Source organism: Microtus oregoni, unplaced genomic scaffold, assembly GCF_018167655.1.
Source record: "Microtus oregoni isolate MIOR12 unplaced genomic scaffold, Mior012 000021F_ref0000039, whole genome shotgun sequence".
NCBI lineage: Eukaryota > Metazoa > Chordata > Mammalia > Rodentia > Cricetidae > Microtus > Microtus oregoni.
The window spans coordinates 9786504-9806145 of NW_024543080.1; the positions used below are offsets into that span (position 1 = coordinate 9786504).

The 19642-nt window shown below is 36.4% G+C and overlaps 1 protein-coding gene across 1 annotated transcript; it reads left to right on the plus strand.

Moving 5' to 3' along the window:
* Window positions 1-807: 807 nt before the first annotated feature.
* Window positions 808-4704, plus strand: Csn2 (casein beta). Its single transcript, XM_041671118.1, has 5 exons — window positions 808-858; window positions 1376-1399; window positions 2517-2540; window positions 2624-2665; window positions 3976-4704. The coding sequence occupies exons 1-5, from the start codon at window positions 808-810 to the stop codon at window positions 4702-4704; spliced, it is 870 nt and encodes a 289-aa protein (XP_041527052.1).
* Window positions 4705-19642: the final 14938 nt, after the last annotated feature.

A 19642-nucleotide genomic window follows, 5' to 3' on the forward strand; every position in this document is an offset into this window, starting at 1 on the left:
GAAAACATTATGACATGTGTAAAATAGAAACAAAGTCTTCTACTTGTGAAAGTAGAAAAGTCAAACATTACTTAGAAGCAGTGATCATGGAAATATGATTGGGTGAAAGAAAAGCAGCTTGTAGCGTACCAGATAACAATGAAGTTCTAGAATAAAAATGGGCATATAAAATGGTAAGAATAAAATATAAGAAATGCAGTGGAATTCTCCCCACATGCGTAATCTACAACAGTACAACTTTCTTTTAAACTAGGTCAATTAAATTAGGTGGAATAGGTTTTAGACAAAGAAAGGTTAGTAATAAATTATGAAACACCCATCAGAAAAAAAAACATATTATCACAGAGGGAATAATTTTCAACCATCAAGTATTGGAAAGAATTCTTTTTAAATATATTTAAAATTTTATTTTCATGCTGAGATCACCCACAAGCAACACAACAGTTTATACACATTGTCTACCAATTCACTCTAGAAGTGAGGTTCCCTAGTGCTGAGATATTCTTATTTTGTTCACTGACTGGCCACCTGTAAGTGCTAAATAGTTTTAAATAAATGATTATTAAATAGTTCCAAAGTTATGACTTCTTTGTAGTGTTTGTAAAGCATCCATACACCTGTTAACCAAGAGATCTAATAAAAATGAAGGGACGAGAACAGTGAGCTGAAAATCCTCCTGGTGCTGCTGAAGTCCGAATTTGATGTTTAGCAACAGCAGTGCTTAGGAGCCAGAGTAGAATTTGACTTTAATTGACTGACTAATCTCTTACAACTTCTTCATCTTTTCATTCCCAGGACTCGACAACCATGAAGGTCTTCATCCTTGCCTGCCTTGTGGCACTTGCTCTCGCAAGTGAGGTGTGTAAAGAAACTTCCTAACTTATTAAGATGTAGGGAATGGTCTGCTCACTTATAGACAATAACAGCAGTGACCACTGTGTATAGAATTAATGGAGAGTTTCAGATGCTTATTTAATCACTGCTTCTTTGAGGGTCACGTGGTATCTCAAGATTCCTGTAGGGTCTCAAAGCTGGAACCAATGCTTACTGCACTATTGTACCACCGGTTCTCTAACAGGAAGGAAAACAGATGAAACAGACAACAAAACAAGGCACTAGGACTTCTTTTTGTCACTCATCAAAAACAATGCTCACGTTTATCTGATATAAGAATGTGCCAATAAAAGTTTACTAAAAATATCAGAGAGATGGTCAATGTAAGTTTTCAAGACATAAAAGGCATATAACAACTTTCTTGCTTTTTAAGTTTCTGAAAGATGTAGAGGACAGAAAAGTCAAATAGGAAGCATATTTAGTAGCAGGGTATATATAGTCACTAATAATGGTTTTCTTTGTTTATTTTTTTTCCCAAAAGGAAACACTCAGCGTTTCCTCTGAGGTAAGAGGTTTACCCTAAGCTAACTATAGTTATAATAATATGGAAGTTCTAAATAGTTCTATAAGTTAAAATACATGTATTATTATTGTTTTATATACTGAGAGCATTTCTAGCAGTGAGGTAAGGCAATTGTCACTCACAGCCAGCTTCTAAACTTAGAACAGTGAAGTGCTGTCCTTCTGCTGAGTTAGATTGTCCTAGGTCACTATAACATATGCCTCAGGTAAATATGCTTTGCAATATATTAGGGCAGAAAAATATCTAGATTGCTGCATATTCTATAATATACCAAGTTAGTTTCTCATTTGAAATTTTTTCATTGCCCATTTTTATTTGAGAAGCTAACCATCGAATTCTCTGCCAAGAGCTCTCCCCAGTTTGATCTATGTTTTAATGTTTACTATGTGCCTTTTGTGGATCACTCATTGCCTAGGAACTACAGCTCGAACTAAGGACAGATGCCAATAGAAACAACATATGTGCTCTATAGTGCATAGGCCTGCTTGCAGAGGATGCATTTGGTTATTAAACAGTCATTTAGGTAAATAAAAAGAAGTGAGATGTAATGTAGTCCTAAATCTACCTGAGAGCATCACATTGATGTCTTTACTTTGAACTACTTATTCACATATAATGCCCTTTGGTTTTCAGAAAAAGTATATACTTTTCAGGATTCTACAAATGCCTCAGAGGAAGTATTTATTTCTCATAGTTTATTTGGAGGCTAATATATTAGCAAGTGAACTAACAGTAGCTACTGTAATATATAGGCATTAGGCTGTGTTTTCAACTCTGTGCTTTCGGTTTTAAGAATCAAATGGAATTTAAAGAGCATTTGTAGTTAGAGAAAGAACCATGGTTGTGGAGGGAATTACCACTGTTTATATGTCTCTTTATATACTATACTAATGAATTCACTTTTCTCTCTTGACTACACTCATCTTTCTTGTATAGAATAAGTTCATACAGAATGTCAAAATAATTTAAATACAAGTTTCCTCAATTTTCCCATTAGTAATGCATTAAAACAGCCTACCAAGTACCTTAATTTTAAATATACATTGAAAATACCATTTACGCAGTAAAAGCTAATGATTCTTTTTTTAATTATTTGAAGGAACCTACTGAAACTATCAATGAAGTAAACCTATTATATTTAATTTCCATGCTTTATTTTGGGAGATTAAAATTTGGGATATTTAATGTACACTTTGTTTCTAACAGAAACTTCAGATGGTAGAGCAAATGGAACAGCTGCAAGCAAAGGTAAATTGCTCATGGAAAATTTATGTCTTGGTTTTGTGATGTGTGATACCAGAAAATAATTGTACCATGTCTATTCATAGTAAACAAAGGTCATACACCAGTGCTATGAAAGCACACTCAGGTGTCAACACATTTTCTAAATAATGATTGCAGTTGATAGTGGTATTATGTGTTCTTAATTATTAACATAAGCATTTCTCACGTGGAAGCCGTTTTCCTTTTATCGTCTAAATGAATATGTTGATGAAAGGACATATTGACAATGGTTTTAGTTCACATTTTGGTTTATGATGATATTTGTACTTTGTGTTTACCTAGTCTTAAGGAATTTATAGTCCAGAGATAGGAGGAGTGAGATACAGGATAGCTGAAGGCAGCACTGCTTACGCTCTGATATAAAGAAGAAGAGGTTGCCTTCAAATCAGTGGTTTTCTGAATAGCATCCAGTTACACTATTAAATCATACTTATGACCATATATTCAACTCAGCATAGTAATTTAACTTTGACAGTTCATTTTCTTCAGTAAATTACTTGATGTTCACATCATATTTTATAAATAAAATTAAAATTTTAGAGATCGATACCTCTTGAAAAGGTAAAGAAAATTTTTATTTTTTTTTTTTGCCAAAAGAAGTCATTCTACTAGTTGACCAATATTAAGTGACTCATAGAATTTAGTCACAAATTGAGGCTGATTTTTTCCCCTTAAAACCAAATAAAATAAACTTTAGCCTTGTTCCACTAAACCTTTTAAAATTAATTTGCCTTCAATTATAAAAAAATATTTTTTCTATTATCAGTCTGCAAAGGTTGAGAAGTCAAAGCTCTTGCATACCTATGAATATGTAACTACACATGTAGACATGATTAGGGAAAAAGAGAAGACTCTAAAAAATCCTGAATATCAATTTCATTTTGCACTATGATTCATTTACGATGAGAATAGGCTAGGGTAAAATCCGTTAAGAACACTGTACTTAATTTCTTAATATGACCCAAGAGAATGTCTTCCTATTTTGTTCATTTTCAAAAAAAAAAAACTGCTGAGATTGCTTATTACTCTGTACCCAGACTTGCCTAGAATGCACCATTTACCTCAGGTTGATCTCAAAGATATAGAAATCCTCCTACTTCAAACTCTCAACTGAAAGATCTAGAGGCATTAGACACCATACCCAGCCAGGGCCAGGGCCAAGACAGTTCCTTAAGCAAAAGCCTTTGCTCAATTATCAATGGTTAAAAGATTATTAATTAATTAAGAAGGATGATGTTGCTGAATCGTGCACTGAAAGGTTCTTTTCTTTTTAGGAAGTGCTCCAGGATAAAGTCCACCCCTTCATTCAGTCACAACCTCAGGCCTTTCCTTACAACCAGCCCATCTCCTGCACTCCCTTTGCACAAAACACCCAGCCTATTGCTCAACCACTACCTATTGCTCAGCCCCCTGTAGTGCCTTCTCTTGGGCCTGTCCTTTCTCCTGAACTGGAATCTTTCCTTAAAGCTCAAGCCACCATCCTTCCCAAGCACAAAGCCGCGTCTGCTCTTAACTCTGAAATTCTGCTCCACCTGATTAACCCTCAAGTCATCAGTCTTGCTAATCTTGCAAACCAGCACATTCCTCAGGCTCAGGTCCAGGCTCTGGCACAGGCCCTGCAGGCTTTTCTTCAGACTCCCGTGGTTTCTTCTCAGACCCAGCTGACTATTCCTCAGTCCAAAGTTCTGTACCTTCTCCAGCAAGTAGCACCCTTCCTTCAAACAGATATGCCTGCCCAAGCCCTTCTTCAGTACCTAGATGTTCTGCTTAACCCCGCCCTCCAGTTTCCTGCCAATCAGCCACCTCAACCCATCACTGTAAGTCGAAATTTACTTCCTTTGAAATTCCCCTCAAAATGTGCATATGATAACGCTAATAGAAGAAATGGGAGCTGTAGAATGGAAGAAGAGATGTATAATTCATCCATAAATAGAAAATCCTCAATTGGGCTACAAAATAGAGTCACCTGGAGATCTTCACTTCCACCTAATCCCAGTGCCTAGCACCTTACAGACTCTGAAATAACTGTTATAATTGTCAAGACAAAAGTCATGGTCTGTTGGAAGTAGACAATTCCAAGAATGCTGATTTAACAGGTTGACTTAAAATTCTGATTTCAAGAGTATTAAGGCTGACTAGACCACAGTTAAACATGGCAATTTATTAGATTGAAGAGCAAAGTTTCTTCAGCAGAGTTCTCAAATTTCCTTGCGCATATTTATTATCCACATATTGCAGTTTATTTGTTATTAGAGTATATGTGCATGGGGTCAAAAGATTGAGTTGTTTAATTTGTTCTATAGATACACTTTAGGCAGGTACAACATTAAAAGGGAAAATTACACGTATTTATTTGTATTTGCTTGAATTTAGGTCTAAGAGGATTTCCAAGATAATATCTCCTCCTCATTTTTGGTAAGTTTCTGGAAATTGAAGGTCAGAGTGAATTTCTGTACTTGACATCTTTTTATATTTCATTATTTTATATAAACATGGCAGAGTAGCAAATTTAATCACAGCATTAATTTATTTATCACTGTGCTCTCACTGGTTGACAGCTTTTTACTAATGTGACATGAGGCATAGCTTAAATTTCAAGAAAATTTTAATTTTATTTTTGTCACTAATATACATCTGTCTCATTCAAAAATCTTTTATCTTTACATTTTATATAATTAAGTTAAAAGAAAGTCAGAAATAAAGTTTTCTTATATTTTATGTGAATACATTATAGCTTTCATTACAGGACAATTTTTGTTTCAATGCATACATTATGTTTCATAAATGTTATGTTTACTACAATTAAAATAGTTTTTAAATTCATGATTCAAAAGCAAATTATTCAGTCCAGGTATTAGAAAGGTACAATAGGGCAGATAATATAGATTTGAAGATCTAAACTACAAAACTATTTAGGACTGAAGAAAAGACTAGGCATTTTGCAACAATTTCTTGTGAGCCTATTCACTGCATACGAGTTTTATGCCCCTGAGGAAAGGAACATAGTGTACCTTTATAAAGCAATTGCTTTGTGTGTACTGCAACTGGCGAAAGGTGAATGAATATAAAACCATGATTCTCAACCTGTGGTTAGAGACCCCATTGGGAGGGACAGGTCCTTTCACACGAGTCACATGTTGGATAGCCTGCATATCAGATATTTACATTATGATTTAAAACAGTAGCAAAATTACACTTATGAAATAGCAATGAATTAAATTTATGGTTGGGGGTCACCAACGCATGAGGAACTGTACTAAAGGGTCACAGCATTAGGAAGGTTGAGAACCACTGACTTGAAAATCCGAACTGATTCTACTTCCTTTTTTCCCACAGAATTGACTGAGACTGGAAATGGAACAACTTTTTCATCTTCGGATCATGCTACAAAAAATGTTATACTTTTGAATGAGTCTACATGGAAAAAAATTATTCTTTTATTTATTCTGTGTATAATACGGCATTGATTTCATCTGAATTTGACTCATGAATTCTTTATGCTTTTGAACTGTGTTTCATATAATATCATAAAAGTTACATACTGAGGTAAAAATTCATGTCAATAATGTATACAAAATAGTTTGTGAAATTGAGAACCCATTTCCTTTCCAGTCATTTCAATAAATAATCCTTTAGGCATATTTAAATGGTCTTGTCTTTATTGCAGTTTTCAAACTTTCTAAATATTGTTTGGTTTTAATGCAAACTGTTCATGGATGTTAAAAATTATCATATAACTAACTGCCTTGGGAATGCACAGCAGTATTGCTTGAATTTGAAGGTTGAGGCTTGGTAGCCAAGAGTCCAAGGCCAGGCTGCCCAACATATGAGATCTAAGTTTGCTAGGCTACCTGGTGATACCTTGTCTAAGAGAAAACAAAATAAAGCAGAAATAAATTTAAAAATCTAAAAGAAGAAAGTAGATATACCAATGATAAATATGGAAAAACATTAAGAAATCAAATGCAATATTTAAAATGATGACTACGCCTTTAATCCCAGCACTCGGGAGGCAGAGGCAGGTGGGTCTCTGTGAGTTCGAGGCCAGCCTGGTCTACAAGAGCTAGTTCCAAGACAGGAACCAAAAAGCTACGGAGAAACCCTGTCTCAAAAATTTAAAAAAAAAAAATGATGACTAAACATAAATCAAGGTGCAGAGGAAAATTTAGATTGATGTATATCCTTTTTGCTTCCTCAAATTTTGGTTCATACTTATTTTCCTTCACAGTTTTGCATGTGTGACTTCCACTGAAATAGATCCTATACAAGGTGGTACATTTTGTAGTCATTCTAGAAAGATTTTGCAAATTTGAAATCTGTGGCACACCTCTGTCACATGGCAGCTAAGTGGTGCTCAGAGAGATGTTTATTCTCTCAACTTCAAATTTCGCATCTATAAAGTAACAGACAAAATCTCACTAAAGTCTTGATAGTGCATTAGCAATATTGGTAAGGAACCACAGAGAACACGGTAGAATCTCACGGTGGCTCTGCTCTTCCAGTGCCTTTTCACCAGTATATCAGTAGTCTACCACAAGCCGAACTATATTAGCCACAATTGCCCATCACAAGCAAATCAGTAATCAGAAATGTATCAGTCACAATTGCCCATCACCAGCAGAAGAGTAGTCTACCACAAGCTGAACTGTATCAGCCACAACTGCCCATCACTAACATATCAGTAGTCTACCCCCAGCAGAATTGTATCAGCCACAATGGCCCAGTAAAGAAAGTTGTATGTGATGCTCTGGTCACTATAATCTATGGTTATGCAGTGCCTGTTACATTGTGATGGGTGCTCTCTCTTTATAGCATCTTTTTTCATTTATACAATTTTTTTCATCTATATACTTTTTATTATACATTCAATCTCCTGAATTTATGTAATGACTGGTATTTAGCAATTGATACTTCTCATATCCTCAGTATTTTCCTTCCCTTAATATCCTGTAATTGTAATGAAAACCTTTATGTGCTGAAGTTTGTATCTTAAAAGGAAAATCTCTTTAATGTAGTACTTTTAAATTGTTCTCACTTCTTTGGCCCACTCCAGATGGAGCTTTTAACATTAAACTCACTCCAGGCACGTTTTTGCTCATTTCTCTCTCTCTCTCTCTGTCTCTCTCTCTCTCTCTCTCTCTGTCTCTCTCTCTCTCTCTCTCTCTCACACACACACACACACACACTGTTGTTTTTGAAGACTTTCAATAGCTGTCATCTCACTCACCATCTGTCATTTGTCCAGTGTCCCTGTAATATTTGATAAATTTGTATATTCTTATTATTTAAAAATGCTTATCTTCATTTGAAATTCCTAACCATATCAACTTTGATTTACTGTAACTCTCCTGCCATTCTCATTCGTTCTTGTGTAAGTTCTGCTGCTTCACAGTACTCTAAGTGTGGGTCTGACCCTGAGTGACCACTATCAGTTTGGCAAGTCCTAGTATAACCTGCGTCAAGTTTCAAGCTATGTAAGTATACTTGCCTGGTTTAAATGGAAGAACCACAGGCTTACTTAAACATAGACTTTCTGAATAACATCTTTCTGTCCCTGTTGCCTAATCTTTGAAATACAACTAACATTTTATTTTTAAAGTTTTGTGGTATTCATTAAAAATCAGTACATGAATAACTATTAAAATGCTTACTGAGAGACATGTGATGTACTGTTGTCAACTATTACTCACAAAATACTGAAACTCTGATGAAAGATGTCTATTATATTACTCATCAAATACTACAGCCATTGTAAAGAAATTGATTTTTTTAATTAAAATTTCCCCAAAGACATTTCATCTCACAGTTCATATAATACCATAGGATAACTAGATTTTTAAGGTGGAACATTTTTCTGATTTTTTATATTAGTTTTTTTAGAATTTACTACAAAGTACTTTGATTATTCTCAGCCCTGTCCTCCCTATACTGTTCTTAGATCTGCCTCTATTTCCCAGCCCACTCAATGGTATTCTGCTATTTTATTTTAACCTATCAAATCCAGTTTGTGCTGCTCATATACTCTTGGATCTTGGCCCATCTCTGGAGGGTGGTCAACCCACCAGTGACTGCACACTTAATATAAGTAATTCTCCTCTCAGTGGCTATTAGTTGCCAAGATCTTCTTAGCTAGAGATGAGGATTCCAGCTTCATCCCCACTTGTTCCTGGGAGTTTTGTCTGCCTTGAGATTTCAGAGGTCTTTCATGCATCTCAAACACTGAGAATTAAGAGGTGCAACTGCCATGAATTCAGTGTCATCTTTGGGGCTTCCTTGTCTAATAATGTGTCGGGGCTCTTCTTTGATGTTTTTTATGTCTGACTGCCTGATTATTTTATATATTCATTCTTACCCTACAGGTTCTTTATATATATTATGGATTCCAGTTTAGTGTTTTAATGGGATTTCTGATGTGTGTATGAGTGTGTTTCTGTTTATTGTGCCTTCTCCTGGCCCCTTTTCCTTTTGCTTGCTTATTTTTTCCAGTTGCAAAGAGTTAGTTTTGTTTTTTATTCTTTTCTTTTTTTTATTATAGAAGTCTGATTTTTTTATAAATTGAGAGATACAAAGAAGATGGGAGGTGAGGAAATAAGAAACTATGAGGAGTGGAGGGAGGAAATTATAATCAGAATAGAGTATGTGAGAAAAATTATTTTTAATAAAAAAGTATACATAAAAGCTTCGTATATCATACAGGCAAAAGTTGAGAGCATGGGAGAGGGAGGGGGAGAGAGAGGTGAGAAGGGGAGAGTTGGGGAGAGCTTGCGGGAGTGGGTTGGTTGAGATGGAGGATGGATTTGGGAGCAGAGAAGGAGATATCTTAATTGAGGGAGCCATTTTGGGGTTGTCAAGAGGCTTGGCTCTGGAGGGGTTCCCAGGAGTCCATGGGGATAACCCCAGCTAGGACCCTGGGCAGTGGAGGAGACGGTGCCCGAACTGGCCTTGTCCTGTAGTCAGACTGATGACTATCTTGAATATCACCATAGAACCTTCGTTCAGCCACAGATGGAGACAGAGACAGAGATCCACATGGGAGCACTGGACTGAGCTCACAAGGTCCAGTTGAAGAGGAGAAGGAGGGAGAATATGAGCAAGAAAGTCAAGACCACGAGAGGTTGGTTCACCCACTGAAACAGTGTGCCTGAGTTAGTGGGAGCTCACCAACTCCAGCTGGACTGGGAACGAACGAGAATGGGATCAAACTGGACCCTCTGAATGTGGCTGACAATTGGGGCAGACTGAGAGACCAATGATAATGGCACTGGGATTTGTCTCTACTGCATGTACTGGCTTTTTGGGATCCTATTCTCTTTGGAGGCTTACCTTCCTAAGCTTGGATATAGGGTGGAAGGCCTTGGAATTCCCAAAGGGCAGGGTGCCTTGCCCTCTCTTAGGAATGGAGGGGAAAGGGTGTGTGTGTGTGGGGGGGAGCAGAAGGGATGCGGGAGGGGGAGGAAGTGGGAATTTTGATTGGTATTATTTATAAAGTAATAAAAAAGAGAAAAACAATAAAAAAGATTGAGGGAGGAGTATCATTTATCATCATACTTCCAGTAAAAGAGCACTAATTTAATTATGGGGAAAATCAACAAACAGAAATATAAGATACATAGATTGTGTATTTTCAGACTATGTGACTATTGAAGTATAATAACTCAGAGACCTAAGTCACCATGCAGCAAGGAAGCGTGCCAGGGAATGCGGCAGTCATGCGTACGCTTGAAAAATTTCCAAGTTGTGTCATGCAGTAAACTCCACTATGGCAGGAGTTCTACAAAAAACTGCTTAGGTAAAAGCGAGCCAAGCTGGCAGGGTTGAGAGACTTTCTGGGCCATGGACTGGCTAGGCCATTAGGCCAACCACCTGGTAGGCATGGAGTTCAAATCCACATGGTCACCAAATGAAGAAAGATGATTAAAAGAAATCCCACACTACCTCAGAATTGAGAAATAGATGGTTATTTATTTATTTAGGGGTAGACTCACAAATCAGAATCCTCTGCTTGAACAGAGATCAGAAACCAAATCCCACAGCCAGAAAAAAGAGGCTGGATGTATGTTCTGTATCAGCTTATATAGTAAAAGAGGCCATGACCCAGTGGGTGGGTAACCACGGGCTGTGAGACTTCCTGTAGCCGGGTGGAGTGGAATAATTTGAAAGAATGAGGAGGGGAAAGAGTGGGAACTTTAATTAGTATATATAATGATAAAAGACTGTTTTATTTTTAAAAAATAAAATTAAAAATGAGCAACCCCCCCCAAAAAACAAGAAAACAAAATAAAAACTACCCTCAAAAGAAATGAAACAAACACCAAACTTGGAAAAATAAAAATAAAATCTTGAGAAGTCCATTATATTTTGATCAATTACTTCAGAACACAAGCCCTGTTGTGGAGTGGCTAATTTGCCCAATGTCACTCTCTTAGAGAAAACTCATTTTCCTTCCCCCATAGGTATAAGTGACAGTTCAGTAGTTAACCTTCACCCTAGTGGCTAGGTTTTTATGCATCTATTCATTCATTTTTTAAATATAAAAACTAAAATATAATAGGGTAAAACAAACATTATCACATTGAAGTTGGACAAGATAAACCAACAGAAGGAAAAGAGCCCTAGAGAATGTACAAAGATCAGTGATATAGTTACTTGTGCCCTAGGAATCCCATAGAAACACTATTTTCAATAAAAGGAAAAATATATATGTAGACATCATTCTTTGAAATAGTTTAGTGGATTAAGTTGTTAATTGGAAATCCTTATGTATATATTTTGTTTCAATAGGCAACCTAATATCATTGGAATGTGGATGTCAAATTTAAATAAGAATAGTAGACTTATAAGACTTGCAGGAGTTAATTTTGGAAATGTGGATATCAGAAATTACTAAATAATGAGAATCATATAATTCTTAAAACAATGACTAAGACGTATAGTCCTAGTCTGCAGTTCTGACTCAGCCACAGAAGTAAGGTATAACTGCCTTGCTGAATCAGGTACCGAGCCACGTGGCTCTAGCATAGACAAGAATAATGGACTAATGTAAGTTATAAGAGTTAATAAGAAACCTGAGCTAATAGGCCAATCAATTTATAACTAATTTAGATCTCTGTGTGATTTCTTTGGGACTTAATGATTGTGGGAATCAGGCAGCACAGAAATTCAGACAACAGAATGGTGCCCATGTTCACAACTGTATCTACATAAAGCCTGAGAAAGCTTGAGGAGTATTTCTAGACAGAAACGAATAAAGTTAAGCACAGTTTATTGATAGCAGCATTTTTTTTCAGGGGGGGGCTCTGTTTGTTAGAGACAAATGTGTCTCATTTAAGGGAGGCTTCCGGACTCAGATTTAGCTGTAAAACCTTGTAGCTCTTTTAAGAGGTCCTGTCACTAGACACTTAAATGGTATTGTTGAAAAGCTGACTGCATGCTTTTTGGTTTTCAGCCATAGCAGGAAAAAAGCCATGCTGCTTTAAAATGCCAGCTTTCTAGGCCATCCTGCCAATGCAAGCTCTGACTCTTTCAGGAAGAAGGTCTGGCTACAGAGCATTTGAGTGTGGTTTGTAAGCAGACTGATGCAGCTTGCTGCTGTCAGGGACCTTGAAACACTGTAGAGTTGTGGCATAAACATGGCTATACCTGGTACCTCTGCCATGTGGCTGGAATAGCAGAAAGCTAAAGAATGGGGTGGATCCAGTCATCAAATCCACAGCTTTAATCCTCTCCATATTGCTTTGCAAATTAAAGACTCACGTGATCAGAAAAAGAGAGATATACAGTAAAGATAGAGTCAAAGGAAAAGAAAACCTCTAAATGGTTTACAGTGTGTTTAAGTATATATACAGGCTTGGGAGAGAAAAGAAAAAGTTAAAGTCCTTAAAATAAAACAGAAAGAGAGTAGTTGGGTGTGGTTGCACACACCTTTAATCCCAACACTTGGGAGACAGAGGCAGACAGACCTCTGTGAGTTCAAGATGTGGTGGCGCACACCTTTAATCCCAGTGCTTGGGAGGCAAAGACAGGCAGATCTCTGTGAGTTCAAGGACAGCCTGGCCTACAGAGTGAGTTCCAGGACAATGATATACAGAAACCCTGTCTCAAAATGCCAGAAACTTAAAAATAAAAGAAATAGAGTTTAAAATAAAGCCACGTAAAGATGAAAAACACACAGAAAATCTGGAGACTATATGTTATTATGCTCTCTTTGAATTGTTTGAATGCTGAGGAAGGAACAAAAGCTCCTAAAAGATATTTGTTTATAAATGCTGCTGTATTAATCCAAGACAGGTATTTTGAAAATACTTTAAATTCAAAATTGAAGTCAAAAGATATGTTACTTTGGAGAAGAGGTTTTGCTTTTGTTTCCACAGAAAATGAGAGGCTATGGATTCATTCTGAATTAAGAAAAATCAGGTTTGATCAAGGAAGACCACCTGAGTAATCTCTGGTAGGAACAGATCAAACCTCACAGGATACTCCAGTCAGAACTTGATTATAATTCTAAATTTTCTTTAGGTCCCATAAGATTATCAGCTCCCCCAAAGAGCAGAAAGTAGCCTGGAAAACTATGCCCACATTCCCCCCAAAATGGACTATGAATATTTTCCTTTGTTTAGAATGTTAGTAAGAAGTTGTTATGGCTATTAGTCAGGAGAAAACCTAAACAAAGGATACTAGATTCAGAGTTCTTGTTTTTTTTTTATTTTAAAAAGGGGGAAGTGGTGTGGGACAATGGTCTGTGTTCTGTCAATTATATTTTAAATAAATGCTGTTTGGCCAGTAGCCAGGCAGGAAGTATGGGACATCCAGACAGGAAGTAGAGGTAGGTCAATGCGAACAGATAGTTCTGTGAAGAAGGAAGAAGTCCTAGTCTGCAGTCCTGACCCAGCCACAGAAGTAAGATGTGACTGCCTCACTGAATAAGGTACTGAGCCATGTGGCTAGCACAGACAAGAATAACAGGCTAATATAAGTTATAAGAGTTAATAAGAAGCCTGAGTTAATGGGCCAATCAGTTTATAACTAATGTAGATCTCTGTGTGATTTCTTTGGGACTTAACAATTGCAGGAACTGGGAAGGACAGAAACTCAGACAACAATTTATTATGTGATTTCCTCAAAGAACTTAAAGTTCATTACAAGAAGTCATCAAACACACAGCATGGCAAATAAGAGAAGATGAAAAGAATCTACAGTATTTGTAATGGCTTACATATGGACTGTATAAAAAGCCAAATTCAGATTAGTAAAACAACCATTGCTGTAGTGTACATCCTATGCAACAGAATGGGTCAGTCTTAAATAAAATGGGTAAACTATTTCAGTGGGTATCACCATCATGGTCTTGACCGCTTTGTTCATATTCTCAATCTTCCCACTCTTCAACTGGATTTTGGGAGCTCAGCCCAGTGCTGTGGTGCAGTCCTGTGTCTCTGTTTTCATCAGTTGTTGGATAAAGGTTTTATGGTGATATTTAAAATATTCATTAGCTGAATGATGTGTGGTTTGAAGGAAAATACCCTCCAAAGAGAGTAGCACTATTAACAACAAAGTATGGCCTTGTTGGAGGAAGTGTGTCACTGTTGGGGCCGGCTTTGAGATCTCTTGCTCAAGTTTTCCTCAGGGTAACTGTCAGTCAGTTTCCTGCAAGATGTACGGCTCTCAGCTCCAACACCATATCTGCCTGCATGCTGCCATACCCGCACCATAATGATAATGTACTGAAACCCTGAACTGTAAGCAAACCTCTTCAATTAAATGATTTTGTTTTTGTTTTTGTTTTTCGAGACAGGTTTCTCTGTGGTTTTGGAGCCTGTCCTGGAACTAGCTCTTGTAGACCAGGCTGGTCTCGAACTCACAGAGATCCACCTGGCTCTGCCTCCCAAGTGCTGGGATTAAAGGCGTGCTCCACCACCGCCCGGCCTAAATGATTTTCTTATAAGAGTTGCCGCAATCATGGTGTCTTTTCATAGCAATAAAAACCCTAAGACATATGATCTTTCTTAGAGTTTCCTAAAATAATTTATTCTATTCAAGCCTTAGATACTTGAATAGACAGAACAAGAAAGAAATTTGGATGAACAATGAAATTTGGAAGGTGTTCACATCTCTATTTCTCAGTGAAAATGCAAATTGAAAACAATATATAATAGTTAGGGGGCGAAAATGAAAAGAATCAAAGTCCATAAATACAGTATAAAATCAGAACAAAATAAAGCAACAACAACAAAATGAATAGAGGTAAAAGAATGCTTCTCAATGCTGACTTAAATGAAGATTGGCAAAGCACATACAAAATTTCTATTAATATTTGCTAAAAATGATCATAGTGTACTTTGATTATTGGTCAATGAATAATGGTCCCATTAATAAGCATGTTGTGTTAAAAACATATTCAATAATTGTTAAACCAGAATAAGGAAGAGTTTGTTCAGCATCTCTCCTCTCTCTGTCTCTCTGTCTCTGTCTCTGTCTCTCTCTCTCTCACACACACACACAATAACAACAGCAATAAGACTTTGCAAAGATAGAATTCTGACTTCAGTAAATGTAGGTCTGTCCACAAAAAAGAAATCGGGAGGGGAAGGAGTGCATACCAACTTACTAAGAAAAAGCATCAGGAGTTCAAGGACTCTGGTAGAATCAAACTCATGTGATACTGAGGACAAGACAGAATAACCAGATAGTATTTAAAATAATGAGACAAGTAATTAGATCAGATAATGAGAATAATCAAGTACTAACAGGGGTGCTATTAGATCAACTTACAAAAGCTCTTTGCTAAAACTTGGTTTTCCAAGTAAGTACATAGATGGACTTAGATGTTTCAGAAGCCTGTATATTATATGATAAAACAAAGAATAATTGTCAATTGCCAAGATAAATGCTAATCTGAATCATGTACCAATGATATCAGCAATATATTTTGATCCCTCAATCTAAAAATCCACAAAAGTATGATTTAATACTATTTTGGATAAATTTAATACAATGGAATGCAATGTTTTACTGTAATTGAGATGAATGAGCCTATCACCTAAAAATAACATGATTGTATTTTAGGTAAATAGTATTCTATGGCTACAGCTTAAATAGAAGAAAGAAGAGACTATGCAACCCATAAGTGGAATATATTATCACCTTAATAAAATACATAAAAACTTTATTTATTCTTCAGTGCTTTGTCTATCTTTTGTCCTTTGCTCTGTGAATCACATGTTTATTGCTTTTAGAACTGATTGAAAATCCACACTTGATGCATAGAACTTTTTGAGATTAGTGCTTCATTAAGGTCATAGATAGTTGATGCAATGTCACCCAAATTTGCAAACTTTCCAGGTCTTAGGTGACATTGAGGAGAGTAGGATATCAATGATCAAATGGATTGTGCTGGAAAATCCTTCTCTGTCTATTTTTATCAATACAAGCATTGCATAAGAATGGTGTAAAAGTCGATTGTTTTTCCATAAAGCTTTGAATAGCAGAAAAACCAGGAAACTCACATATTATAGGAATCTCATGAATTGTGAGCATATTCTAGCTGAAACTATCATTAGAAGACTCACAAGACTTCCCAACATCAGATTCCAAATAAGAATCAATTATATGTGTATATCCCTTTAATGTAGAGAAATCAAGTCTTATAGGAATGATCCTGAAATTAGATCATATTTCTCAGTTTAATGCTTGCTGTCTACTTTTGAGTTTTGTGGTATTCACCTGGAAAAAGAAATATTTTATCATTTTACAGAGTCTGAGATTTATGCTTTTCCCCATTTCTACTTAAGTGTGGAGAAAACTCTGAAGAGCTGTGGTTTGTGATACCGTTTCTTGGTAGAGTCAAGTAATAGATGAAGTTGCATGTGATTTTGTTTCCACTAATTCTAGGAAGAACAAAACCATTCCTGGGTAATTCCCAGGCTACTAAGTTGCAGTGTATGGTCTGAATGGCTATAAAAGACTGCTTTATTCACCGTGATGTATAGAGTAAAGAGGTAGAAAAGGTGCACTTGAAATCATGTCTCTTATAGTTAAATTGTAAATTATCAGTGTCCTTCACTTCTAGGCACACTACAGAGACTGTGAATGACTGAAAAGGGGAATATTAATGAGTCATAAAATAATAATGAGATTCTACTTCCTGCGGTTTTTTGGAGGACAATGAGGATTTGAAAAGTTAAGGAGGCAATGAAAGCTATTTATTAGAGATGTCGGATATTTTAAGTGTGAAAAATTTAATGTTCCTTGTATTTGTCTTACACAAAGCAATCTTGTAAATTCATAATCTTCAAGCTGTTTTAAAAAGTAAGGAAAAAGAAGCAATTTGTTTTATCTTACAGAAAAAGAAGACTTTACTTCACTCAACTGTCTCAAGGACAGATTGAACCTAGTTTGGCACTGCAGTTTAGACTGCAGCAAATACAACTGTTTTTTCTATTAATAATCTTGGATTAAACTGATATGTTTGGTGATATTCGAGATAATCATCAGTGTGATAGTGGGGCAAGGCCAGTTCAGGTACCCTCTACTCTGCTGCCCAAGGACCTAGCTGGAGACATCCCCTTAGATACCTTGGATCCCCTCAGGAGCCAAGTCTCTTGCCAACCCTAAAATGACTCCCTTAATGTAGATATCTTCTTCCCTGCTCCTATATCTATCCTTCCTCCATCTCCACCTTCCCACTCCCCCAAGCACTCTCCAGTCTTTCCCTTTTCCCTTCTCTCTCCCCGTCTCCCTTTCCTACCCCTACCCCCACCCCCATCTTCCCACAGGGCAGGGTTCCCTGCCCTCTCTTAAGGAGGGAGGGGGAGAAAGGAGGGTGAGTGGGAGAGCAGGAGGGGAATGGGAGGAGGGGAGGAACTGTAAATTTTTTGAATGGGAAAATAAATTAAAAAAAGAAGTAAAAAATTAAACTGATATGTTTGCTTTTGTAGGGTTAATGTTTAGTTTCTCACATATATTCTTTACTTTGCCTCAATCATATTCACATGGCAAAAAGTAAAGCACAACTAGATTCAAACTCCCAGTGTCCCCGTCACTCACTTACTGATGCATTATCATCAGACGGCAGATAGTCTATAAAAAAGCAACCTTTAATCAAAGGTACTTTAGGTAGCTTACAAGTATCTTTTGACTTTCAGCTCCAGTTAGAAATAAAGATATCTAAAATTTTCATTAAAATTGCATAAAGTTAGCTCAAACACAGTTTCACACAAACACTCCACACAGTTATGTAAATATCCGATAATGACAGGAATACATGACTTGTGCCTTAAAATGCAGTTTATTGGAAAGAGGAGAAAGAAAATCTCAGTTACTGCACACAATTACACCAAATAATAGTATTTACAGAAGAATCATTTCAAAGTCTTTTAAAACAAAATTTCCATTATAGAAACTTACTTAAAGACTTCAATTCTTTCCGCTTGGTGTTTTCCCTACTGACATGATGCAACTGGAATTTAGACAGACTCTTCCTAGGAAAGGTAAGCTTAAGGAAGGATGCTATGCTATCTTATATGCAGTAGACAACCCAAGAGAGTGATTGTCCTTTCTACGGTGGTTTCCTATTCTACAACAGCAATTAAGCCTTGGATAAGATGATGAATCCATATGATGAATGGAGAGGAGAAGTGAAGAGGTTCCAGTCACATCTGTAAGTAGAGGTGGAAATGCATGGTTAGCTATATTATGTCATTTTGAGGGGAAGTTGTTATGATTTGATATACTTTGTTACTCATTTTTTTACATCAACCTAGCTCATGGGATCATTTTTATTTCTCTACTACTGATACACACACACACACACACACACACACACACACAAACGCACACCTGCTTCTGATTTGTATTGATTTAAAGATAATTTTTTACTAAGGTGTAACTTTTTGTGTTATTATTACAGATGCCACCAGGCAAACACACACACACACACACACACACACACACACACACACACACAAAATGACTGCCACGTAAGTCAGAAGATTATTGCTTTCATTGGGGGGGGGAATGTAAGGAACAACTCACACCACACACAAGTACACACACACTTAGAGTGGCTGAGATGATTAAAATACATGTTTAGTTTTACTGTGTGACTTGCTACTGATTCCTACTTTAGCATCATAAAACATAGGATCTTTGTCTCAGAGGCACTATTCCACAAAGAAGTAGTAACATTCACACATACTTGCATAGGCTATTCCATTATTACAAGTTTTACTAGTAAAACATTATTTTCCATTAAATCATTTAAGTACTAATACTATTTAAGTACATAATTATGAAAATTCGAATTTCAAATGGAGTAGGGCTGAGCATTAGACACAAAGACTATAAACTCACCGAGTATTGTAATTGTGGAGTTTCTGAGGGTTGAATTAATGTCTCTGAAAAAACAAAATTCATTCACATCAGTGGATGAATTTATTCAGTAGTAAAATTTTAATGAGAAAGATGATGGTTACTTATTAAGTCCTTGTTTTCATCGTACTATGCTTAACAAAGATTACTTTAAGGATCACCATAAGGATAAAGGTCACCTTAAAGATAAGGAAAAGCATTTCCATAGTATTTCAAAGGAAGAAAAGGCCAGGAGTTGAATTCAGGATGAATTCATGTGGGTTTTTTAACATACCTTTTCAATTGATTATGTGTGTGTGTGTGTGTGTGTGTGTGTGTGTGTGTGTGTATGAGAGAAAGTGCTTAGAGATTAGTGAAAACTGAAGAAGGATAATGTTTACTGTGCATCAGCAATCTTCTGCTTCCATCATTAAAGAGGGCTCAACTTCTTGAATAGAGAATTCTGCTCTTCTTGTGACTGAGAGGTCACTTTGAGTCTTAGATACCAGAAAGATTCTAATTGGTCATTTTTATCCTAAATATTTTCTTATTATGTATCCTTTGGCATAGCATCAACATTTCATAATTTTCATATAC